The sequence below is a fragment of the Ornithorhynchus anatinus genome, chromosome 14 (assembly GCF_004115215.2).
Source record: "Ornithorhynchus anatinus isolate Pmale09 chromosome 14, mOrnAna1.pri.v4, whole genome shotgun sequence".
Taxonomy (NCBI): domain Eukaryota; kingdom Metazoa; phylum Chordata; class Mammalia; order Monotremata; family Ornithorhynchidae; genus Ornithorhynchus; species Ornithorhynchus anatinus.
The window spans coordinates 26,698,083-26,725,863 of record NC_041741.1 but is presented as its reverse complement, the minus strand read 5'-3'; the positions used below and the strand labels follow the sequence as shown (position 1 = coordinate 26,725,863).

General features: G+C 39.6%; 1 protein-coding gene across 1 annotated transcript in view; it reads right to left on the bottom strand.

Annotated features, from left to right (window-relative positions):
* Positions 1-1,657: 1,657 nt before the first annotated feature.
* Positions 1,658-27,781, bottom strand: part of PTPRQ (protein tyrosine phosphatase receptor type Q) — a 231,912-nt gene continuing 205,788 nt past the window's right edge. The window contains exons 53-61 of the mRNA XM_039914120.1: positions 26,795-26,876; positions 22,123-22,213; positions 20,457-20,533; positions 16,577-16,711; positions 16,271-16,396; positions 14,429-14,577; positions 9,795-9,930; positions 3,283-3,406; positions 1,658-3,050 (exon numbers count right to left, since the gene is read on the bottom strand). Of these exons, the coding sequence (XP_039770054.1) occupies positions 3,013-3,050; positions 3,283-3,406; positions 9,795-9,930; positions 14,429-14,577; positions 16,271-16,396; positions 16,577-16,711; positions 20,457-20,533; positions 22,123-22,213; positions 26,795-26,876 (958 nt within the window). The 3' untranslated portion in view covers positions 1,658-3,012. The remainder of the gene's footprint in view (positions 3,051-3,282; positions 3,407-9,794; positions 9,931-14,428; positions 14,578-16,270; positions 16,397-16,576; positions 16,712-20,456; positions 20,534-22,122; positions 22,214-26,794; positions 26,877-27,781) is intronic.

Below are 27,781 nucleotides of genomic sequence, written 5' to 3'. Positions count from 1 at the left end.
ATGCTTACTACAGTGCTTGCCACACAGTAAGTGTTTAACATATATCACTATTATTATTATTATTATTATTATTACAAGAGCACAATCCCAAGCAGCGTGGCTCAGTGGAAAGAGCCTGGGCTTCGGAGTCAGAGGTCATGGGTTCAATTTCCGGCTCTGCCACTTGCCAGCTGTGTGACTGTGGGCAAGTCACTTCACTTTTCTGTGCCTCAGTTACCTCATCTGTAAAATGGGGATTAACTGTGAGCCTCACGTGGGACAACCTGATTACCCTGTATCTACCCCAGCGCTTAGAACAGTGCTCGGCACATAGTAAGCGCTTAACAAATACCAACATTATTACCTTATTTGAGAACTGGATGTTCTCACCTATATATGAATAGTGTGAAAGAATGGTCAAAAATATTTTCCATTCTATTTGGCACATCAGGTATTTGAAAAAACTTCCATTTGCATGGTTCTCCTGAGTGATTTTTACGGAGGAATCTATAACACCATTTATCATTATAGCATGTGGTTTCATGAGTGCTAATAAATGACCAAATTAGAGAAGATTTGAATAATGCTATGTGTTTTCAGAATCTGGAATTGCTCTTTCCTGTCATCACCTAGTGTACTGTATTTTATTAAGAGAAAGGAGTTTTAATCATCAACACAAGCTTGAGAGTTAGAAGGTCATGGGTTCTAATCCTGACTCTGCCCTTGTTTGCTGTGTGACCTAGGGCAAATCACTTAACTTCTCTGAGCCTCAGTTTCCTCATCTGTGAACTGAGGATGAAGACTGTGAGCCCCATGTGGGACAGGGATTGTGTTAAACCTGCTTGACTTTTATCTACTTCAACAATTAGAACAGTGCTTGGTACATAGTAAGCACTTAATAAGTACTATTATTATTAATAATAACAATCATGATCTAAGTGTCAAAGATTTAATCAGTTCCAAGTACCATTATTATTATAATTATTAGTACTTATCAAGATCTAAGTGCCAAAGATATAATCAGTTCCCATTTTCTTACAGGATTCCTAGCTCAGTCTTCACTATTAGCAAAAACCCATGTAATTCAAGGAATTTAGAATTGACCTAAATCCTCACTGAATGGCAGGCTACTATTGGCTAGGCTGTTTCAAGCCATTGGTGGAAGAGAAAAACACTATTTGGATAACATTTTTTGGAACAACATTATGGTAAATAATAAGTGTACAAGCAAATGAATTTTGTTTGCTTTCTTTTATGGTATTTGTCAAATGGTTAATATGTTCCAGGCATTGTAATGAATGCTGGCGTAGATCAGGACACAGTCCATGACCTACATGGGACTCACATTTTTAATCCCCATTTTACAGAGGAGGTAACTGAGGCACAGAGAAGTGAAGTGATTTGCCCAAAGGTCACACAGGAGACACTGTTCTTCTACACCCATGAATTCTATATTCTTCAGCTATGATGTACATAATCTATACAAGATATGAAGTAGTTTTACTTTCATACATCACCAAGTACATTGCTGTAATTCTATTTTCTGGGTGAAAAAGATCAAACTCTCACTTTGGTGAGAATCCTATATACAAAATTATTTTAAATGAGACTGAGATATTTTTAAATTAGTTGAGAAGAGTAACCCATAAAATGAACATTGCCTAGTATAAACATTGCATTTATTGGTCATGAAAAATTTGCCTGTATGTATATTACAGCATCTTTCTAAAATGGAATTTTTAATGGAAAGTTTTTAATGACATTTCCACTCAAAATACAGTAGCATGCAGCTCACATTAAAATGACTGAACAAACTTTAATATATTTGCAGTTCAACAAATTCAGGTTACTAGTTTTCACAAAAAAACCCCGCTTCTTAGGAGAAACTAAGGACTATATAGAACAGCTCCATGATAATACCATGCAAGCCTGAACCTGGTGCAATGGAGCAAAAAAGACCATTACTTTTGCATCTCATATTTTAAAATCTATGTTTTGCCATGAAAGGTGAAGCTCCTCACTTTTGCTCCTAACACCCTGGAGCATTAACACTAAGGCATCCAGTAGAGATGATTTCATTCAAACTTTTCTCATAATCTCTTTGGCACTACCTGAGCACATTAGATGATTAAATCAAGATTATTAGTGTACAAATATATACCACACAATACAGTTTATTATTCCTTCTGTATATTTCTGCAGAAATTCTTCAAAAATATTAAGAATAAACCCTAAACACAATGTATAGCACTCCAATAAATGCACTTTATACATGAAATATACAAGGAAGCAACTAATGGTTAAAGCTGAAAAGTGATAAAAGTTCATAGGAAGGAGAGATCCTCCTTTGTCACTCACAATGTGCAACTGCAAACACTTTTTTTTTTCCAACGGGTGATCACAAAGCAGTTTAAATAGCCCAAAGTGTCCCTAAAGAGCTACTGTGTGTTGTGTAAAAGCGGAATAATCCCTGAAGTGTCAGGGGGTAACAGCTCAGCTGTTCAGGATCAGGAGATATATCTCAGTACTCATAAAATAGAAGATTCAAAACCTAAGAACATACATTTAAGGAAAGATCATTAGGCAGTACTGGAAGGAATTCACCAGAAATGTCAACAACCTGGCAGTCGAAATATCTCTACTGGATGATGTTGATCATTTTAACTTTAAAACCAAGCCCAAAGAATAGGACAAATTCACACTGAATAATTCGTGTTAAGATGACTTGATTTATTTGGCTTGTTTTTAAGATTTTAGAAGACAACTGCAAAAAACCCCACTTTTTTTTCAGAGAACCCAATCTCCTAAATATATATCGTAGAAGCTGGGCGAAACATCCTAGACTATGTGCAAAATTCCTTAACCCTGCAAGAAGTTTCTTATCTGAACAGTCTCATTAATGGATATTCCATTTACCAAGGCACATTAAGAGAGGATACATTTGCTTCTTTTTAAGTTGGTGAATACTTATTCAGATTAACTGGGAAGTCATTTTGGCCCATAAAACTCCAGATGTTTTCTCTTCCTGAAAATTTACATAGTGGTTTCTTCCCATTCGAGCTCAACGTCACCTAGAATAGAAAAAGAAAGCATTAAAAGATAGATCAGATGTGAATGTTTCCAATATTTTCAGTGATTAAAAGCACATAGAGAGCATTGCTTCAGCCCTAACTTAGATGAAAAGGAAACAAGGTTTGATGATGGTCCTGGTTTCAATGCTTGTTAATGTGCACTTATGGATATTGAAAATGAATAGACCTGTTTGGGGAAAAAGTTACACTGGAAGAGTCTGTCTCTGCATACCCTCCATCGCGTCCAGTGAATCCATCTTCTGAAGTGCAGAGTAATTTACAAAACAGATGGACTGGTTGCTTCCTTTGCTCGACAACAGATCCAAAATGCACTGGTGCAAAAAAATATACTGGGCCTAGATGTAGAAGAAAAGATAGAAATTATCTAGTTGGTTGGGCTGAAGGAAACTGTCACAAACTGAGATAATTGGGATATTTAAGTGCTTACCACGTATCAAGTCCTGTTCTAAGCCCCGGAGAAGATACAAGATAATCAGCTTGGGCACAGTCCCTGTCCTACATGGGGCTCATAGTCTAAGTAGGAGGGAGAACAGGTATTGAATCCTCATTTTACAGAAGAGGTAAATTAAGGCACAGAGAAGTTAAGGGACTTGCCCATTGTCACACAACAGGCATGTGGTAGAACAGGAATTCAAAGTCAGGTCCTCTGACTCCCACGCCCTTGCTCTTTCCACTAGGGAACATTGCTCCTCAGATTAATTAAAAAATATATACACAGCCTAAAGTTACTGGATTCACGTGTAAGTATATGATATATACAATATACAATATATGATATGCAAGTGATAAATTTGTGCTAGTGTTACACTATTATAATCGATCTCTTTGACGTAACGAAGGCAAATCTGGGAGCACGATCTAGTAACATCTGTCTTTACAGACATATCCTGATGTGAATGTTTCTTCCTCGGTCGGACATGATGATTAGAAAGAGGTTAATCACATTAATCCAAATGCATACGTGTTTCGCCGGTTTAGTTTTCCTTGAGAAACTAAGGAAAGCTTTCTAATTTTGTCTAGGAGAGATGTGCTAATTATAGCACAGAAGCATGAGATCGGGCCATGTGAAGTAGTGGATCCTCCTGGAAAAAGCATGGGCCTATGAGTCACAGGACCCGGGTTTTAATCCTAGCTTCACCACTTGACTGCTGCAAGACCTTGGGTTGGTTAGTTAGCTGCTCGGTGCCTCTATTTCATTCTCTGTAAAATGGGGATTTAGTACCTGTTCTCCCTAATGCTTAGACTGTGAGCCCCATGTGGGACAAGAACTGTGACTAATCTGAATATCTTGCACTTACCATAGCATGTAGTACAGTGTTTGGCACATGGTGCTTAATAAATATTATTATCATTATTTTCGTTGTGGTTATTATTGGGATCATGCAGTGCATAATCCTTGCAATGAACTTATGAATAGAACAATAATACTATACAATAAAATGCAAGTATGCATTCCAATCTCACATCAGGCTATGTAAACACAGCATGCCTTCCCCATGTAAGAAGCACTATTTTATTTTATTGAGTGATATCATGTCCATGACAGAGTGTCTCGCAGAGTTAAAAGGGTGCAGTGTTTTATTGCCATTGTTCTTGTTTTATTGCCGCTGTTCTTGCCTGTCCCTCTCTCCAGATCAGACCGTAAACCCGTCAAAGGGCAGGGACCGTCTCTATCTGTTGCCGACTTGTTCATTCCAAGCGCTTAGTACAGTGTTCTGCACATAGTAAGCGCTCAATAAATACTATTGAATGAATGAATGAATAGCTCGTCACATCAAAGATGTGGCAGGGGGTGGATGGACGTCAGTCAGTCAATCGTATTTATTGAAAGCTTACTGTGCGCAGATCACTGCCCTATGCATTTGGGAGAGTTCGACACAACAATAAACAGACACAGTCCCAGCCCATAACAGTCTAGATGGAGGAGCCCCTTAATTCAGCTTCAGCTCTGCTGGAAAACCTCTAGGAAGAGAAGAAAGCAAAGAGGGAAATTTGGTTTCAAGCTAATTGATTACAGAGTGAAAGGACACCAGAAGTCACGGCCATCATCTTTAGCTCAACCACAGCAGATGGCTGATGTCACTGATTTCCTGTTTGAATTAGCGATGAATGAGTGCTACTGGGAAGTTGTGTATTCTGTGTGCTCTACGCACAGTAAGCGCTCAATAAATTTGATCGAATGACTGAACATATCTTTGAAGGGAATTTACAACCCAGGCCAGAGGACATATTTCATGTTATTCTTTCTCACTTAGTATGTGCACTGTACCCGGTGGCATTCAAAACACGTGACCTAGTGGAAAGAGCATGGGCCTGTGAATCAGGAGGACCTGGGTTCTAATCCTGCCTCCACCACTTGTCTGCTGTGTGACCTTGGACAAGTCACTTTTCACTTCTCTGAGCCTCAGTTTTCCTCATCTGTAAAATAGGGATAAAGACCATTAGCGCCATGTGGGGCAGGGACTGATTAGGTTGTACCTACCCTAGCACTTAGAACAGTGCTTGACACAGACTAAGCACTTAAATACCATCACTATTAAAGCACATCAACACTATTACCCACAGGCCATGGTTTGAAATGTCCTGATGTCATTCCTAGTGTATGACTTGAAAATCCACCACAACACAAACAAAAACCCCTGCACTTATTCCCGCTCTGTCCTTTTTACTACAATATAATACAATATTTTACTATAATACAATAACCCACTTAGCTTTTTTGAGGTACGTTTTATTCAAAGGATACATATAACAATGACTATAAGTTTTCTTTATAATAAAATTGTGCAAATCAAAAGCTGTGATGGCCCATCTGCTCTTAAACTGTCCACTTCTTATCCTGCTGGAAAGGAGAGTTATAGAGGGACAAAGCCGGGAAGATGGGCACCTGATGGTGACAAAGAACATGCAGACAGGAGAAAATTGGCAGCTTCTAAGTGTGGTTTTGCTCGTTGATGATAATAATTCTGATTTAGCTAATTGTTCCCTTTGCATGTGTTGGTGCGTGTGTATGTGTGTTTGTGGGCTCGTGTATTTGTTGGAAAAGGGGGCAGGAGTAGGAGGGGAAGAAGAAAGGAACACACAGAAAAATAAGGAAAGCAGAGAGCAGTTTCATTTCCAAACATAATTCATTTGGGTTTTTTTGTTGGTATTGGTTAAAGCACTTACTCTGTGCTAGGCGTGATGCAGCTGATAGGGATATCCTATTTATGTGTGGGAGTGGGGCTGAACTGGCCATCATGTGACCAACAGCTACTTCCCCATAATTAGTTCTCAAATTTGCATTTTTCCCAGGGCTCCGTATAGTACGTTGCACCCAGTAGGTGTTGACTAAATATTATTTCTTCTACGACTACAATTTGGGTAAGTAAATCATGTTCTTTGCTGAGCTGACACCTTATTGCCTGCAGGGTCTGTAGCCATTTTAGAGACTGCTTCTCCTATTCATTCAGTCAGTCATATTTATTGAGTGCTTACTGTGTGCACAGCACTGTACTAAGTGCTTGGAAAGTACAATTCGGCAACAGATAGAGACAATCCCTACCCAACAGCTGGCTCACAGTCTAGAAGTCCTATTGCTTCCCAAAGTCTCTGCTCAAAAAAAGCAACCCAACTCCTGATTGCCGGGGGTCATTTCAGCGAAACACCACGTTTCCAGGAAGGATGAATGAAGGAGAGACATTCGTGCTGTAAACTGTTGGGAAAATTCTGTACTTTTTTCTCTTTACACACTGTGAAAGGGGGAAGGAGAATGGGATGGCCTTTCTGTTCTAAGCCATCTTGTTCAACAGCATTTTTCAAATGTCTGATGCACAATTATTATTAGTTTCTGTTTTGGTCTTTCCCTCTGGACTGTGAGTTCCTCCGGGCAGTTCAGAGACACACAGAAAAAAGTGAGCAATTAACATGATTCAGCATGGCATAATGGATAGAACATGGGCCTGGGAGTCAGAAGATCATGGGTTCTAATCCTGGCTCCTCCGATTGTCTTCTGTGTGGCCTTGGGCAAGTCACTTCACTGGGCCTCAGTTACCTCATCTGCAAAATGGGGATGGAGACGATGAGCTCCACATGGGACAGGGACTGTGTCCAGCCTGATTTGCTTGTATCCATCCATCGCTTAGTACAGTGCCTGGCACAGAGTAAGCACTTAAATACCATAATTATTATGATTCAGAACAAGGAAAGAAAAAGTAAAATCAACAACATCAGCCACAACAAAAGAAAAATTAGTTAGTTCCTAAATGTTCTCTGGTTCCTCACCACTCATATTGGGAGCCCCTAGAGGGCCAGGAATTCTGTCTAATTCTCACCTGGGTTTCTCTCCCAGCTTAGTACTCTGCTGGGTACATAGTAAGCACTTAAGTAGTACTACTGCTGCTGCTCCAGGGAAATACTTATTTGGAAGAAATTTCCACAATAAACCTCATACATTTTGAATATTTAGGAAGGAAGGGGTTTCAGCCCCATTGGAGGCAGGTCTGCCCCCTGGTGACAGTGAGTTGGGAAGGAGGGAATTGTCCCGGTGTTCAGGGTGTTTCGCACTATGGATTCTGCATCTCTGGTAGCCAGGGCAAATACTGCTAGTCCAGGCTACCGCCTGGTTTGATGATCACTTCAAGATCATTTGTCACACCAATTCCCAGGTAAGCGTCTGGACGGCGGAAGCTTTTATTCCTACAATACGCTCCCAAGAGGCTGGAACAATGCTCTGCACAGAATCAACACTCAATAAATGTTGCGCTGCTGCTGCTGCTTAGAGTGCTCTGCACACAGTAAGTGCTCAATAAATACAGTTGAATGAATGAATGGCTATGAGACTGGGAACTGCACTGGCTGCTTTTCAGGGGTTTGTCAGTCACGAGGCGCAGCTGAAAGTAACTTACATCCATCTGCTTGGAGATGTTATTCTCAATCAAAAGTATTTACTGAGCACTTACTATGTGCAGAGCACTGTACGAAGAGCTTGGGAGTGAATGTACAACACAACAGAATTAGCAGACATGATCTCTGCCCATTAACGAGCTTGCAGGCTAGAGGGGGAGACGTACGATAATATGCCTGAAGAAGGAATTTATAATATATAATTTAAAGGTATGTACATAATCGCTGTGGAGTTGGGAGTGGGGAGAATAGCAAATGATCATAGGTCAAGATCCAAGTGCACAGACGACACAGATGGGCGAGTAAGTGGGGAAAAAGAGGACTTAATCGGGGAAGACCTCTTGGAGGAGATGTGATCTTAATGATGCTCTGAAGGTGGAGAGAGTGGTGATCTGGTGTATTGAGAGCGGGAGGGAGTTTCAGGCTAGGGGGAAGATGTGGAGAAAAAGGTGGGTGGCAAGTTAGATGAGATCAGGGCTCAGTGAATAGGCTGGCACTAAAGGAGCAGGGTGTGCAGGCTGGGCTGTAGTAGATCAGTGAGGTGAGGTAGGAGGGGGTGAGTTGATTGAGTGCTTTAAAGCCAATGGTAAGGAGTTTCTGTTACATGTGGAGGTGGATGGGCAGCCATTGGAGGTTCTTGAGGAGTAGGGAGACATGGACTGAACATTTTTGATGAAAAATGATCTGTGTATCAGAGTGAAGTACGAACTGGCGTGCAGAGAGACAGGAGGTTCGGAGGTCAGCGAGGAGGCAGCCAAAGCAGGAAGGTGTAAGTGTTTGGATCAGCATGGTAGTTGTTAGTATGGAGAGAAAAAGGGTGGTTTTTAGCAATGCTGTGAAAGTAGAACTGACGGGATTCGGTGCCAGACTAAATACATCATTATTGAAGGCACAACTCCTCCAAGAGGACTTCCCACACTAAGCCCCACTTTTCCTCATCTCTTTCTCACCTCTGTGTCACCCCGACTTGTTCTCTTGGCTCTTCCACCCCTTCCCACCCCCACAACACTCATCTTTGTATCTGTTATTTATTTATTTGTACTGGTGTGTTCTAGACTATGGTCAGGGACTCTGTGTCCATTTATTGTTGTATTGTACTTTCCCAAGCATTTAGTACAGTGCTCTGCACACAGTAAGTGCTTAATAAATATGATTGAATGAATGAGAGAGATGAGTCAAGGACAATACCAAGATTACAGACTTGTGAGATAGGGAGACAGCGGTGTTGTCTACAAGGATGGGAAATAACGGGGAGGACAGATTTTGGATGGGACGATAAGCAGTTCAGTTTTAGACGTTTAGTTTGAGATGTCAGCAGGACATCCAGGTAGAGAGATCCTGAAGGAAGGAGGAAATATGAGATTGCAGGAAGGAGAGAGGTCAGGACTGGAGATGTAGATATGGCAATCATTGCATAGAGATGGCAATTTGAAGCCATGGGAGCTTGCTTCTCCCGAAATTTGGCTTTTTTAAAAAATTTTCCAACACTATGCTTCATTGTTTTGCACACAGTAAGCGCTTGATAAATATGACTGAATGAATTGATTTGCTAAAGATGGGTAGAAACAGAAATATTATCCCGGGAGAAAGAAAAAGAGGTGAACCGGGTTTTGAAAATACTTATTTAATGAATGATAGTGAAATCTATCTAAGAACCATTAAACAATGGACCAAAAGTCCCAAAATGTGTGCTCTACAAGACCTAAGAGTCTCTAGAGCCATATTTTGACTATCTCTGATCTTTGCTGTTGAGCTCCTTAAGTAAAATTTCAGTTTGAAAAATTACTCTTTTCCCCAAAGAGTGTAATGATAATGAGTTCATCGCTTCTAATATCTTACCAGATTCTGTACCATGCACATTCTTTCACTTCTCAGTTCAGCAACAAGACCATATATATCCACAAAATCATGGTCATTTATATGTTGGGTTAAGTGGTCCAATGCGATAAAAACCCCAGTTCGTCCAACTCCAGCACTAAAAAGAGGAAATAAAATATATTATTAATGCTTTACTTTTCAGTACTCTTGCTATAAATACAGTATGATCTCAGTAGATATTTGAGCGGGAAGAAGGAAGGAGACAAACACACATCCTGAACATGCTAAACATGCTACCCTGTATTTTTTTGAAGAGTTAGCCGGGAAGTACGTCTCGCCTAGGCTTTGAAATAATATTAAGGATCTTCTCTTTTTCTATTCAGACACTGAAATTACAATTGTTTTTCCTGTGGGTCTTGAAGGCAGAAGACAGTGATGTCTAAAGATAGTCTGATTCAAGGGCTAAAATGTAGTAGGTGCTTAACACAGAGACATGTCTAGGCTCCATTCTCTCAGTCCACAAAAACAATATGAAGTAGAGGGCGAAAATCTAAGGTGAAGATGAAATCCCACCAGAAAGAAGCATAAAGCAGTCGTGTCAACAATCTGGCCATCAGTGGCCATCACCAGCTGTCTTCAGGAAAGTCTGGGGCGTGAAGTGAATTCTGAAGAGAAGTTTGAAGGAGACTAGACTAAAAGATTAGGAGAAGCAGCATGGCCTGGTGGAAAGAGCTTGGATCTCGGAATCAGAGTCAGTCAGTCGGTCAATCGTATTTATTAAAAGTTTACTGCATGCAGAGAAGTCTACTAAACGCTTAGCAAAGTATAATAGAATATATTGTACAATACGATATATTGTTTGTATTCACATCAGCGCTTAGTACAGTGTCTGACACATGGCAAATGCTTAAATACCACAATTACTATTATTGTTATTATTATTAATAGAACAATATGACAGATACATTCACTGCCACTAGTGAGCTTACAGTCTAGAGGGGGAACCCAGAGGCCCTGAGTTCTAATCCCGGATATTACTTGCTGTGTGACTTTGGGAAAGTAACAATAGCAAGTAATCCCAGCTATTACTTGCTGTGTGATTCCAAGCGCTTAGTACAGTGCTCTGCACATAGTAAGCGCTCAATAAATACTCTTGAATGAATGACTTTGGGCAAGTAACAACTTCTCTGTGCCTCAGTTCTTCTGTTCTACCTCCTACTTAGACTGTGAGCCTCCAGAGGGACAGGGACCGTGTCCAAACTCATCAACCTGTATCTCTCCCATAGCTTAGAACAGGGTTTGACATTAACCACTTTTTTTTTTTAAAAGGAGCCTGCACATTTGGAAAGGGGACATGCGCTTCAGCAAGCAAAGAACTATATAATCAGAAAAAGGAATTGGAGAGGGGTGAGCATATCAACCTGCCCCGTGGGAGCACCCGAGCCATTAGATCCTGCCTTTCCAACCCACTGAAATATAAGAATGTTGACAAGGCTGAACCGAGGACTGGGTCAGTTCCCTCACTCATTCATTCACTCAATCGTATTTATTGAGTGTTTACTGTGTGCAGAGCACTGTATTAAGCACTTGGGAGAGTACAATGCACCAATAAAGAGAAACTTTCCCTGCCCGTGACGAGCTTTACAGTCCTGGCACTCGAGGCTTCTGAGGATCCTACCTCCTTGGACTTTTCCTGTGGGAGGTTCTTCGCTTCTGAATTATGTGTTTGTCTACAGTCTTTCCCTTTATCCAGGGCTTTGTCCTCCCCAGCCTAGTTTGCAAGCCTCTCTTGGATTGGTAACTGTGTCTGAACTATTCGATCTGTATATACTACAGGGCTTAGCAGTCAGTTGGCACCTCGTAATTTACGAGGATGACATCCAGAGTCTTCTTTCTTCATCTGGATCCATTCAAAAAGCTGTGGAACCAGCACAATTCACAGTTCCAAATTCTTTCCTTCCTGTTCTTCCCTGAAGCCTTTTGGCTTTAAATGGTAACGGTGGTGGTAAAAGCCCATCTCTTATAATGAATAGAAGCAGCATAGCTTTATGAAAAGAGCATGGCCTGAGAGTCAGAGGGTCTTATTCGAATCCTGACTCTGTCTCTTGTCTACTGCGTGACCTCTGGCAACTCACTTCTTTGTGCCTCAGTTACCTCACCTATAAAATGGGGATTAAGACTGTAAACCTCATGTGGGCCGTGGCCTGTGTCCAATCTAATCAGCTTGAATCGATCCCAGTGCTTAGTTCAATGCCTGGCATATGGGAACTACTCAAAGAATACATAAAAAAAATCCAGTCCCCCAAGGGAGGTGCTTGTTACTCATGAGCTGGACAGAAAAAACATCTCTTGACTGTAAGCTCCTTGTGGGACAGGAACTTATCTCCCAATTCTATTATATTCTATTCTCCTAAGCACTTAAAGTGTTCTGCATGCTGTCAGCACTCAATAAATACCATTGCTTGATTGATCAAGCTTGTGGCAATGAGTAAAACTTGACTACCTGATGAAGGGTGCTCACAGGACATGGTTGCAACTTCTTCAGGAGAGGCCTCCCCTTTCCAGAACTACATAACTCAAATGTGGTATATGCCATCAGACAGTCCTTAATAATCAAGGCATGGGCTCGGACTGTGTCTTGCAACTCTGTCATATTGCACTCTCCCAAGTGCTTGGTACAGTGCTCTACACACAGTCAGCCCTCGGTAAATCCAATTGATTGACTGATCTAGCTCTTCTTACGTGCTAAGCACTGGGATAGAGACATGATAATCAGAACAAATACAATCTCTGTGTCACAAGGGGTTGATAATCTAAGAGAGTGAGGAGAAGACTAAATATCTAGTCTTTGAAATAACTTAAAAATGATATTATTGATAGAGTGTCCAAGAATTTAACCAAATCCTATTAAAACCATTAATATCTTCTTTCACAGCTTTCTTGGGGTCCTAATTTCCCAAAGCAACCCACACACTACGTGAAAAAAAATATTTCCTTGACTGTTTTGAAGTGGCCACCTGCAGGTTTCTGTGCACATTTCCTTGTACTACTTCCATCAATTACAACCTGACATTGTCAACCACAATTCATTCTAATTAATCATCTTTAAAGTTCAGCTACATAGAAAGTTCAATAATGTCTCTGACCTGGAACCCCCCTCCCTACCTGCTTTCCAAATCCACCAGACTAACACTTTCCCCGCTTTCAAAGCCTTCATCTCCTCGAAAAGTTCTTCCTTGATTAAACCCTTTTTCATTCAATCGTATTTATTGGTGCTTACTGTGTGCAGAGCACTGTACTAAGCACTTGACTCCCTCTATCCTCTAGGTCATATATGCACTTGGATCTGTACCCTCTGGACCCTTGCTAGTCAACCCAACTTCAGCCCCACAGGACTTATGACCATATCCGTGACATTCATATATATTATTAATAATAATTATAATATTTGTTAAGCACTTACTATGTGCCAAGCACTGTTCTAAATGCTGGGGTAGATACAAGGTAATTAGGATCCCCCATGTGGGGCTCACGGTCTTTATCCCCATTTTACAGATGAGGTAAGAGACACAGAGAAATTGAGTGACTTGCCCAAAGTCACACAGCAGACAAGTGGCAGAGCAGGGATTAAAACCCACGTCCTCTGCTTCCCAAACCCGTGCTCTTCTCCCCTAAGCCACGCTGCCTCGCCCTCTAAACTGAAGGCTTCTGATGGGCAGGGAATGTGTCTACTGCTCTGTTTTATGGCACTCTCCCAAGTGCATATATCAATGCTCTGCATACAGTAAGCAGTCAATAAATACGACTGACTGATCAGTAACGTGCCTGCCCAGTTTTGTCCTTCCTGACTGAAAAATCTGCCTCTGTACATTCAACTGAAAATATGGAACCACTACGTAGTCCCTGAATATTACTAAAAATGCCTATTTAATTTGAATTGTTACATAATCAACATTGGAGAAATAAATTAATGGACATACACAGAATTATTTTCTATCGCATTTGACTTTTTGATGGTAATTGTTAAGCATTATTTGCCAGGCACTGCACTAAGTACTGGGATAGATACAAGCTAATCAGGGTAGACACAGTTCCTGCCCATGCGACGAGGCTCACAACCTTAATCCCATTTAACAGATGAGGTAATTGAGGCACAGAGAAGTGAAGTGACTTACCCAAGATCACACAGCAAATGGCAGAGCCAGAATTAGAACCTTCTGACTTTCAAGCCTGTGCTCTCTTATTTAAGCCACGTTGCTTCCCTATTTTGATTTAACTTGATTATCTTGTTACAGACATACTGATCCTTAGTTTATCTATTCCATAAACACCACAGATGGACTGAGATGAAGGAGTGATTGACACCGGATAGCTTAGTTTCCGTTAGTTGCATTTACAATTTATTGAGGATAGTGCAACTGTGGAAAGCTCCCTGTGGTCAGGGAACCTGTCTCTTCTTTACTTTGTATTTCCTAAGTGGTCATTACAGTACACAGCACCAAGTAGACGCTCGCTAAACGCTACCACGGACAAAATTGAAAATACACATGTTGCAATTCTGCAGGATTTTAATGGTGACTATTTCGGGTCACTGATTAAGAAGTCAGCAAGGCCAATGTCATCTTTAAATCCGAAGCTAAAGTAGGTATGCTTACCTGCAGTGGATGATCATAGGTGTGGTGTCATGGGCTCTGTTTGCACGAATCAACTTCACAAAGTGAATTAATGGCGTGCTGTTTTCAGGGACCCCATGTTCGGGCCAACCTGTGAAGTTACACTGGCGAACCATCATACAATCCCCATGCTGGAAAACATATGGGATTTTTAAGTATTACAAACGTCACACAATGAAAGTGACAAGACTTCAACTACAGTAGATAGAACTGTGCACTGCAAACTGCCCCCTGTTTAGAAATGCCAAACCTGCTCCCAGGTAGTTTTCATTCAGTCATATTTATTGAGCGTTTACTGTGTGCTAAGCCCTGTACTAAGCACTTGAGAGAGTTCGACAGAAAAACAGACACATTCCTGCCCACAACGAGCTCTTAGACCAACCTACACTTCATGGACTAGACAATCTCAGGGAAGTCTGGGTAAGAGGCCACACAGACATAAGTAGGAACTAGAGGGAGGGGTGGAACTCCATCGATCAATCAATTAATCCTTCAATTGTATTTATTGAGGACTTACTGGATACAGAGAACTGTACTAAGCGCTTGGGAGAGTACAATATAACAGAGTTGGTAGGCATATTCCCTGCCCACAAGGAGCACGAGGGTCCCCCGATTAGACTGTAAGGCCGTCAAAGGGCAGGGACTGTCTCCATCCGTTACCGATTTGTACATTCCAAGCGCTTAGTACAGTGCTCTGCACATAGTAAGTGCTCAATAAATACTATTGAATGAATGAATGACCAATTGATAACAGGAATCCTGAAGTGGGCTCTGAGATGTGATTGGTGGTTCATGGCCAAGAAAACATCTCCTCTGTCTGTGCAGAGCAATTCCTGATATTACTAGTGGAGCACCAAAGGTTAGGCACGGAAGGTGTGTCTAAGAAACAGTTCCTTCCTGTTCAAATGTCCTTCCATAATATTCCTAGCTTGGGAATTTTGGGACGTGATCTCATTGAAGACTCTTGATATCATTTCAACAAAGGGAAACTATTTTCTCATAAAGCAGAAATAATTGACTTGTATTCACTCATTCGTATGTACTGAGCACTTACGGTGTGCAGAGCACTGTACTAAACACTTGGAAATGCAACTCAGAAATAAAGAGAGACAATGAATGCCCATACTGGGCTTACTTGTAATCAACCCAGCACTTAGAACTGTGCTTTGCACATAGTAAAGCACTTAACAAGTATCAGAATTATTATTATTATGATAATGATTACAAGATTACTTAAAGCAGCATCTACTTTTTTTATCCATAATTGTGATGTAGGAAGGTTATGGGTTGAAAATCAGAGAAAGAGTGCTTTGGAGAAGGAATTTTAATGGAAAAAAAAACTGTAAACAAACTAGACATGCATTGATTATACCTGAGGGTTGATTTGTAAAAATTCTACTGAGTATCAAAAATTCAGTGTTTTAATAAGGTAAAATGAATCTTACAGCTTCATGAATGGATTATTGCCTGGGTACATATTTATTGAGAGGCACATGGCTGAAAAATAGCACACAACCTTCATTTAAATATAACTTGTATTTAAATAAAGGAATTTAAATACTATTGAAAGTTTTTATTTTATACTGCTTTCATTCCTTTGAGAATTCACCCTCAGCTATGTGGGTGAGAAACATTAAGAAGGGGAGCAGAGAAACATTGAGGAGATCTGAAATTTAGCACTACCTCAAAAAAGCTTGGTGGAAGTGATGCTTAATTTAAAAGAAAGCTATTCAAGAACAGCTGTGAGGAAATACTTTTACTTGAGACCCTCTCCCCCGCCTCTCCCAACCCATTTATTTTATGATTTCAGGTTTTATTTTTTACCCTTTCAATTTTCAGATCTCTGATGGTCCAATCTATTTGGATATCTTCCAGTAATTTAGTAATCACTATATCTCCAAAGACTGTTACTGGTTTGTTATCTTCTGGCCAGTACTGGTGACATCTGATCTATATTCAAAAGAAAATTATCGGTCATAACAGTAATTCAGAACACCCCTTGTAGTTTTATCACAGCAAAACGACACAAGGAAGTAGAAGTGCTTTACACATTTTTAAAAAGTAGTGATAATGTACTATTTGTACACCCATTCATGAAAAATAAAGACAAAGAATTCACATCTAACTTACCCGTCCTTTTTCAAAGCACTGTGTGAGCATCACTAAGGTTTTTGCTCTAGTTTCCCAAACCATTCTCCAAAAATCTCCTACAGTTCCTGGCAATGGGCCTTGGGTAGCAATGAATTCATTTGGACATAGGTAGCCCTGGAAATTGTGAAATGAAGACTGACAATCATTGAAAAGACTTATAGAGAAAATCCAGCTCTTTTGTGCTCTTACCTACCTTCTTAAAATGGCCTATATTGAAAATTGCACATTTAATTATATATAGATGTGGGTAATCCCTCATTTCCTGTTTTCCCACTCTTTTCTGCATCGCTCTTGCACTTGAATTTGCACCCTTTATTCACCCTGACCTCAGCCCCACAGAACTTTATTCATTCAATCGTATTTATTGAGCGCTTACTGTGTGCAGAGCACTGTACTAAGCTCTTGGGAGAGTACAATACAACAATAAACAGACACATTCCCTGCGCAGAATGAGCTTAAAGTCCAAGTACGCATTCATACTTTATATTAATGACTGTCTGCCTCTCTAGACTGTAAATTCCCTGTGGGCAGGCGAAGTGTCTATCAGCGCTGTTATACTGTTCACTTACAAGCACTCAGTATGGTGTATTGCACACAGTAAGTGTTCAATAAATATGATTGATTGACTGACAGAGAAAAGGAGAGTTGCTATTCATATACAGAAATATTGCTCCTGATGGTGAGAGTTTAATCTGAAACATCATGGGCAACTAACAATCCTTTCTCATGTGTGTACAGGTAGTCCCTGGCTACATTGCTGCAGTTGCCCCTTACACTTGCAAATTTTCAAATCTGTTTTCTGAAACCATGGTCACCCCACACCTAAAGGAGGTCTATCTTAAGTACAGAGTGGACTAAGTGCTTGGGAGAGTAGAATAGCATTTTACAATCTAGTTGGGAAGACAGATTTTAAAATGAATTTTAGATAGGAGAAATCTGCAGAGTATGTTCCTAAGTGCTGTGGCGTTGGGTGAGGTGCGGGTGGAAAGAAGAGGAGCATGCATAACAAAGTCTTTGATTTTTCTGAGAATCTGGGACATTGCAAGTGCCTAGATGAGCACTGTGGTCATTTGGATGGAGATTCCATGGATTTAGCAACAGACTAAATGAGCAAACAATAAGTGCTCAACATATATTACCGATTGAATTGAAAAAAGCATAGAGTCAAATATAATTCTGAAGCTCAGAACCTGGGAGGATAGTGGTGTTGATTGGGATAATAGGTGGGTTAGTGGATTTGGAAGGAAAGATGAGAATTTTTGTTTGGGATTTACTGAGTTTGTGATGCCAACAAGATGTTCTAGAGGCAGTAGTAAATGTAAGATTGCAGAGGGGTGTGAGGTCAAGGATAGTGAAAAAGATATGGGCATCAGCTGCATAGAGGTAGTAGAAGCCATGGGAGGGGTTGAGGTGCCCAAGGGAGTTGTTCTTAAGTGAGAAGAGAAGAGGACCCAAAACAGAGCCTTGAAGGATATGCACACTTAAAAGAGGGTGGGAGGCAGAGGAAGAACTGGTCAAAGAACCTGAAAAGGATCAACTGGGAAGGCAAGAGGCGAACCAGGTAAGAACTGTTTCAGTAAAATCAATTTTAGATAGCTTTTCCATTGGAGAATAAAATAGTTAACACTGAGGTGCCCCTGATGGGGGAGGTTCCCACTTTTCAGGGGGAGCAGTTTCCCAAAATAATAGCAACAAATTGTATCCTGTGTAAGTGCTGGGGAATACCTGGAGACAGTGCACAGAAAGACTCTCTCATGCCAACTGGAAATCAACCAAGAACTCCCTTGTGATGTATCACGTATAAACTGACCTGTCTCACCATGGTGACAGGACACGATCGGTGACAAAGATGGCAATATTTACATAACAGGAGACTCATTTGAATGGGCATGCCAAGTGCATGTGGAATCAAGGGGATGAGAAGGGATGACAAATATCACTACACCCTCTCTGGGAAGTGCTCATACAAACGGTGGGCAATAAGACAAGAGCCAGATGCGTGACAAGGTTTTTGTTTTTTTCAGTCTGTATGCACAGCACTGTACTAAGCATTTGGGAGAGTACCGTGTGACAATAAACAGACACATTCCCTGCCCATAACAATCTCTCTATTTGGATGTCACCTCAAACCTGACATATCTAAAACTGAACTTCTTATTTTCCCACCCAAACTCTGTCCTCCCCCTGACTTTCGCATCACTATGGATGGCACTACCATCCTTCCTATCTCACAGTCCCGTAACCTTGCCATTATCCTTGACTCCTCTGTCTCCTTCAACCTACATATTCAATCCACCAGAAAATCCTGTCGGTTCCACCTTCACAACAGCACTAAAATCTGCCCTTTCCTCTCCATCCAAAGTGCTACCACGTTACAATCACTTATCCTATCCTGCCTTGATTACTGTAACAGCCTCCTTGCTGACCTGTCAGCCTCCTGGCTCTGCCTACTCCAGCCCTACTTAGCTGCGAGGCCCAGATCATTTTTCTACAAAACCATTCAGGCCATGTTTCCCCTCTCCTCAAGAACCTCCAGTGATTGCCCATCCACCTCCGCATCAAACAGAAACTACTCATCATTCGCTTTAAAGCATTCAATCACCTTGCCCCTTCCTACCTCACTTCCCTACTCTCCTTCTACAACCCAGCCTGCACACCTCCCTCCTCTAATGTATCAATCATGCTCAACTAAAGAGAAGACAGAGTTACAGCCAGGAAGAATGAATTTAAGGTTCCCTAAGTAGGCCTTGTGCCAGGATTTCCACCAACAGATCTCCAAAGCAGGGAGAATGTACACTGTGGAGATGATTCAGGACTGGGATGTGGGGATATGAGATCAATGGAGAGACTGGAGTGTGAGAGAGCTGATTCTGGTATGGAACATGAGGCTGAGGGAATGCAATTGTGTTAGCAGGAAAGTGGGGATTGAGTAAGGAGATGAAGTGAAGTTCAGATCAAGTGAAGTTCATATGATGATCTGGGATATGCGTAGAGGGTCTAGAGATGAGAAATCTCTGTGAGCATACAGAATAGCTTTGAAAAGAGAGAATGTGGGAGAGAAGGCAGAATCAACTCTTGACGTAACTACCCACCCTGTATGGGCTAGCTGTCTCAGGTGAATCCAATTTGTTAGAAATGCCTGAGCCCAGTTAGTTTTGTGCTATTAATGTTCCTGGCATTAAATTGGTGATTCTGAGTCAATTTATCAAAGTTTCATTTTTAAAGTGCTTCTGAAGGAACATCTCCCACACTGTTGTTCAGCCCCCTAACTGGCTCAATATATTTAGTTAGTAGAGTACTTCATTCAGCAGGAATGGGAAAGTGGAGAAAACTATGAGTTTGGCTCACTAATAAGTGAACTGTACAAATTCAGCTGTATAATGTAAGGGATGAGATGGGGAGACCAGAACTATAATTGAAATAGTGCAACTCAACCATAGTTAATTCTGCTACTACTATTACTAAGTTAACTGTTACTAACTTGCACAGTTGAGTCTGAGAAAACTTTTTATTGCCCTTTAGCTTTCTACAAAGGACAGAGGTAATGCTATTCACTTAACTCATGTTAAAGAAAAACAAATAAATTTTCTAAGTCATTTCAAAACCCTCTCCAATCCCCAAAGCATTTTGCAAGGATGAGATCATTTCAGAAGTTTAAAAAACAATTTTGTCTATATTGGGCATATGTTAATTGGCTTTTCTTTTTGAAAAAAGCATATCACATCCAAAATCAGGTAAGATTAAGACATTAAATACTTTGGGAGCAACAAGAATTCTACAGCTTAAAAACGACCTATTGTAGCACACGACATTTAGAGGCTTGAACTAAACATTTGCATGACTATAAATGGTAACTTACAGAAACATAGCTGGCATTGATATAATCGGATCCTGGTATACTTGCATCAGCCAAAAGCTTCACCCTGTTATTATTATCTTTCAAAGAAAAATACAGAGAATTAAGGAAAAAAATAGAATTCACAATTACAGAAATTAGCCTTCTAATTATTTAAATTCAAGTACCCATTTTTCAATCTAAGTGTATCAAATAATCAAAACTATTTGCATATAAGAGGAAACGGAAAGTTTAGGAGGAAATTCCAAACTGAACTTGAGCCAAATAAGGACGCTTGAATAATTTCAAGTTCTTAAAAACGAATTGCCTACGTAACAGTTGATAATATTTCTAATTGGCCTTCTACCCAGGTTACCTCAGTTGAATTGCAAAGCAGTCAATCGATTAGTTGTATTGAGCTCTTACTATGTGCAGAACACTGTACTAAGCACTTGGGAGACTATAACAATCAACAGACACATTTTTTTGCCTACAGCGAGCTTACAGGCCCACCAGTCTGCCACTTTTCCCCCAATTTGTGGTGCTAATTAAAATTTGGATTCATTAACTTAGAAAAACTCAGGGAGGAAGGAAGGTATCAACAGGTGTTTTTAATCACCATTTCACAGTGGGAGAGAAGGGTGAGGGGAGAGCCATCGTGGCAAAGAGAAGCTCAGCAACTTGCCCAAGATCATATAGTGCAGCTGCAAGTCCCTTAACCCACATCTAATGCTCTTTTCACGAGCCTTTGTCTCACATACTAAAGGTATTACTGAAATAACTGCCGCTGCCCCAAACAAGTAACTCTTTCTTCTATCTTTTATTAATTTTGATTATCACCGTCAAACAGGTAGAATATACATCTGATTCTAAAGCCGGCTTTACCCAATACACCAGAATCCTACCATTCTAAATTTCTGGAGCATAATTGAAACTAACAGATTATCAACAAGTACGAATGGCTGTCATCTGTAAGTCACAATATAGAATATGGGTTGACTTCAGGAGTAGATACTAGGAACAGCTGTTGGAAAAATTTAATATCAGAGTATACCTACATTAACGGAGGAATGTTTTGTAACCCCTTTCACATCTCTGTTAAGTCTTAAAACAATAATGGCATTTCTCAACTTATTAACTGAAAAATGAGGCAGTGTTGATGAGAGAGAGAGACAGATTCCTGCTTCCTTTGATAAAATCTATCCTGGCTTTTGAAATCATCATGCATTAATCTGAGGTCTTTAATGGAAGTGAAGGCAGCACACTTGTAAGGAGCCAAAAGAAAGCATCACTACGCTGCTAGGGAAAACTAATGAACACACATGTCACATGTGGATTTTACACTTAAGAAAACCTTTCTCTTTTCATTTGGGGAAAAGCCAGAGAAGAATGTTAAAGAGGTTAGTTACTTGGGTTAAATTACAAAGCTAAGAAACTATTAGGTCTACAGTTTCTTGCACCTGCATAACTGAAGTCTGGGGAGCCAGTTAAAAGTCATTTACATATCCTAAACTTTATTCTCCACTCCATGTTCAATGAAAAAAACAGTATTTGGAAATCATTGTTGTAAGAACTGTATCATTATAATTTGTATTCATTTAACAACTTGTCTTTTTTTAAAAAAAAAATAAGCTCCAGATTAGTGAGAGAAGAGTTGAAAAGCAAAGGGAGACTTGATAAACTCACATACATGGCTTAATGTTTGGAAACCGATTCTTTGCCCTGTTCCAGGGAAGATCAGCATCTGTTGAAGAGAGATCCTGGAGGAATTTGGGGAGTTCCTATGGAATATATTTATTTAAAGGTTTACAATTATGTAAAATATTTACATTGACAGAACAAACAGACTAACCCAATACTATTCTATTGAGGGAACAATTTTCTGGCCTAAATATTTTATTTACTTGCACAGATGGAATCATTAAGAAGCATTTCACAGTCTCATCCACCTTCATCACACTAACAGTGTCAGAGACAAAGCTGTCAGGTTGAACAATATGAGCTTACTTGAACTTTCACCTTTAAAATCTTGGATAAAGTCAGACTATCACCTTCTGTGAGGTTTTTTTAGTCTTCATGAAGTCATATAATGTGGTAACCAGGTTAGCAACTCCAGTCTTCATCATGAATAATGTCTTTTCTCAGCTTCTGTAGCTTAAGAGAACTCTTCGCCACACCATGGTGATTACTAAGCATTTTATCAGACAGAGACAACTGGCAATTATTTAATGCCCAGTGATCAGTCTGGGAAGGAAGGGACTAAGTGATTTATTTGTTTTTCCTCCTCGGGCAGCTTGGTTTTATGGCTGTTACAGTGACACTATCCTTTGCCAATTATAGCAGATAATACCATCAATTTTTTGTACTTGCATCCCTAAACTGAAAGAGAAATACTTGTTCAATCATTGGACCCACCAGATATCAAGTCACTTCACTTCTCTGTGCCTTAGTTATCTCATCTGTGAAATGGGGAATAAGACCATGTGCCCACTGTGGAACACTGAGTCCAGCCTGATTTTCGTGTATCTACCCCAGGATTTAGTGCAGTGTCTGGCACATAGTAAGCACTTAAAAACCATAAAAAATGAGCATTTTGGGGTAAGTAGGACCTTCTCTGTTTTCATGTTTATGTGTAAATTAGAGTTATTAATGAATGTTGGGAGAGGAAACATATTTAAGTTTAAAAACCTGATATTGATATAATTATAATCATTACTTTTCTTCATGCAATTAAACTGTCTACCTATCATCAATCACCATTTACTCAAGTGACCAACTAGCCTTCAACCTAGGTTTTTTTTAGAAATTGGCAACTTCCAAGTAAAACATGAAAAAATTCCCATAGAATGCTAAGGTTTAACTTTTTTTAAACTGTTTTGCTTAGCTTGGACAGTGGGACCTTCAGACAATCAATCTGTAATATTTACCGGTACTGGAGAGGCAGTGTGGTCGAGTGGAAAGAGCATGGGTCTGGAAGTCAAAGAACCTCGGTTCTAATTCCTGCTCTGCCACTTGTCTGCTGAGTGACTTTGGCCAAGTCACTTCACATAGTAAGCACATATATAATAAAATAGTGAGCATTCACTGGTTTCAGAGCACTGTTCCGAGATCTTGGAAGAGTATGATACTGTAGAGGTGATAGATATGGTCTCTACCCTCTAGGAATCTAGTAGAGGACCTTAACATCTACTGCAAAATCTTCCTTAAGTTCTTTAACCAGCTTAATTTCTATTGAGTAGTGCCATTTGGTTATGGGAACTTCATCAGTAGCTACAGAGTGAAGACAGTCAATTACAGAGAGGAGAAGAGACACATTCTACGATCTCTACTTGCTTACAGTGCGATCGAGAGATGATGGAGGAAAATCCAACAGAAGCATAAGATGTACATAACTAGGTGAAAAGTGTCGAGCTGAATACTTTCTGGGTGAGGAATCAGGTGATGGGAGGTATGCTGGCTTTGAGAAAGTTGGAGGATGGATAAGAGGCTGTAACTTCTATGAGCTCCCAAGTATAGTGATCCGGCATTTGAAGAGAAAATCCTTGTTTTGGCAGTTGGGCCAAAAGAGTAAGGGAAACCATAAGGAATATGGTGCAGACCAGACGGACGGACAGGAGGGAGTCATTGTTCGGTTTTGATAAGTGTGAACCGTGACTAAAGTAGTATGAGAAGATGAATTTATCAGCAGCTTCTAGTAATGCTAGGAAGGAAAAAGGACGGAGGAACAGAGGACAGATAAGCAAAATTAACAACAGTGTTGCCTAGGTGATAATCAGGACCTAAAACATGGCTGATATCAAAATTAAGATTGAATTTGCAATTTTTGTTGCCTAGGTGATAATCAGGACCTAAAACATGGCTGATATCAAAATTAAGATTGAATTTGCAATTTTGTTTAACAATGACCGGATTTAGAAGTTGAGAGGATAGGGCAAAGTGGAGGAGGTGGTTCTGAAGTTGCAGATCCAAGGTTTCAAAGCCAGTGGTAAGGAAAATGGACAAAGGGGAAAGTTCAGTGGGAGGTCAAGTATATCCATCTTTCCTATAGTGTAAATGAGAGACTGGAATTATTAATAATTGATCATAACTACTAATTGTTTGACTGCTGTGTGACCTTGGGCAAGTCACTTAACTTCTCTTTGCCTCAGTGGGGATTCAAACTGCGAGCTCCACTTGGGGCAGGTACTGTGACCAACCTGAAAGCTTGTATCTACCCCAGTGCTTAGTACAGGGTCTGACACATAGTAAGTGTTTAACAAACACCATTTGAAAAAATGAAAAGAAAAAATTAAGGGCCACTCCTACCAAACATTTTGTCTCACTATGGAGAAACTTTATCTGATAATAAATTTGATCAATCAGTGATATTTATTGAGCACTTACTGTGTGTAAAGCCCTGTACTAAGCACTTGACAGAGTACAGTGCAATAAAGTAGGAGGACATGAACCCTGTCGAACTGTAGCTTGCAACCAGCCTACATCTTAGAAAGCAGCTATTGATGGGAAATTAGCGTATTAACTTTATCACATACAGTAAAAGGCACTAGATATCTGTGTTGATACTAGTTTAGGGTAGCCCCTAAAAGGGAATAAGACTATTAGACGATTTCTCTCACAGACATTCTCTCATATGAAAGTACTGAAAATTTTCTGAAATAAAAAGACGACAGTGGAAACAGTAAACTTGTCAATTGATGCGACTATGGATAAACACCAAGTGGAAAAAACACATGAGGTACTGAGAATATCATGAAACGCCCTTGATCTGGTTCATAGATGGCATATTTCAAGTATACCAGAATCTGCACTGGGGTGTGTTGCTAGTAACAGCCAAGGAATGTGACCCACTCTCAGAACTCATCAATCTACAATTTAGCACCTTCTATATTAGAAACCTCATACTTCTCTCTATCAGAATACACCCAAGCTAACAGTTTTTTTCTTTAATATAAGCTCAATACCCCAAATGAGGATATAATAATGGAACAGTTTCATGCAAGATTCACAAATCATTGCTGGGAAAACTAATACTGGGTAAAACATACCCTTTAATCTCTATATTGATGAAAATTATAATGCTAAAAAGCAGTACCAGAAGTTTTCCTAATATTATTAAGGTTAAACATACTTTGGAGCCCCCACACTGTATGGAAATTCTAGTGCTAAAAGTAGCTTTAGATGATTTCCCCAATATGTGAAGATGTTATTGCTAGTAAAACTTTTCAACCACTAAGTCATAATGTAATCGTAATCTCTCCTGTTTTCGTGAAAGTACACTTCTAAGCCTTAAAAAAAGAAAGTTCTTCCTGCATTACTGCTAAGAAGAATTTTATGGTACCACTGGTTTTATAAGTCCAGATTAATATCACTAAAGTGGCATAACCAAAAAGCTGTGGGAAATGCCATTAATCTTCTCAGTTGTGTTATCATTCTGAGAGGCTGAAACATGATAAATAGCGAGTAGAAAAGTCAATTATTTGATGCTTCAGTTTCATAAGTTCCAATAAGCAATCTGCGGAAAATAAAATGAACCATCAGTGAAAATTTTGGAGATTGGAACTTTTTTTTAGGGAAAGTGGAGGGGAGTGGTAAAATCCCAAAGATACTTAAAAGATATAGGAGTCAAAATATCAGATAGCTACATTAAAATGAAATAAAATAAAAAAATACAAAGTAACAAAAATAAAATAAGATTTAAATATGACCATTCTATTTGAACTTTATGCTTTGCCCTTATAAACACTGAATACCAAACTATTGTAACCTGAAGTATTTTAAAGCCATAAAGTTGGCAGGTTTCTCAATCATATAATATACAACCATCACACACAAAATGTCCTCTTTCCCTTTTTCCCCCCTCCAAAAGGAATGACATATATTTAATCAAATATCACAGTTTTTGGAAGATATATTGAATGAAATTTGGGGTTGAAATACACATACCCTGAATCTCCATGATGAAACCCTTCAAAACCAACCAAAACATAAACGGAAAAGAAGATTAAAGGCAAAACTAAATTGCAAACATTAACCTGCAGAAATAAGAAGAATGTGACTCAACGAGTGGGTGCTGCAGTCGCTTAAAGTGTACAGAAGAATCACAAGTATGCTGTCATTGCAGGGAGGTCTAAAGAAGATCACCTTTGCTGACACACTAGGTGAATAATTCTGATCAGGTTGCAGTAAGGACTGCACAGTCCAAATCAGTGTAACATTACTATCTAAACAATCAACCTGGTAATTGGGTATTGATTATCAAGGCCAGAGTCCTTCATGCCCTTGCATGCTTAAAATGGACATGAAATGTGTCACATGAAACGACTGGAAGCCTTGCAATGTTGTGACAACTGCTAGTAACATACCGAAAATTCTTCTTGAAACTTCAGGTTGTTGTTTGTGCAGAGCTCTTCAACATGTTGTAGGAAGGATTTCTTGCTTATTGGCCTCAAAGTAAAGAAAGAGATAAAATAGACATGTTTCCAGTTTCACTTGAATTATACAGTCTGCTTGAAAATTGCAAAACAGTGAGTCTGTATGAGTTTAATGCCGTTTCACCGCATTTAAGAATGGGTCTTGTTTTCTTCCTATGTGATTCAAAACGTTAGCTTCCATGCTACAAACAAATAGTCTATGTAAACCTGCAAATAATTTTAGTTTAAAAACTTAATATTCCATCTCCCTTTCTATGTCATTATAAATGCATAAAGTTATCACTGAATCTAAAGTACATAATACCTCTCTGACACACAGAAAGCATTTTATACATTACAGGGTTTTAGAAGTTATAAAATATTGCAGTGACCTCATTCTCATAATGACATGGTTTTTAAGCCCCAACGAGTTTAAATATCCCTGTATTACTTCCCAAGCTAAAACACAGACATGCAGGCTTCACCCCAGAGAGAGAGAAAGCATTTCTCCAGTTACCATGCAATTAGTCATGCTTTTATGATTTATACCCAGTGTGGAAGTTTCTCTAATAAACATCCCAAGAGGAACCACACATTTAGATTCATCAAATCAGCGAATCCAAGCCAAAGTTAATATATTTAATCAACTTACTTGATGGATTTTCTATAGCTAAGTAACCTGTAACAGAGATTATGTTAATGGATAAGGAGTTGGTGTAATGTGGCAATAGTTTAGAGGTGAAGCAAAAAACTGTAAAGAATCAGAACTAATCTGCAATCACAGTTAAACATATTGGCTTCATAATTCAATTCTTGAATAAAAATATATTTTACTGTATTCACCTAAGTAATACAATTGTAGGGATGTGCATTATATAGATATATTCCTCTGCCTTTTGATAATATATTAAGTATATATACTGGCATTCCAATGCCACT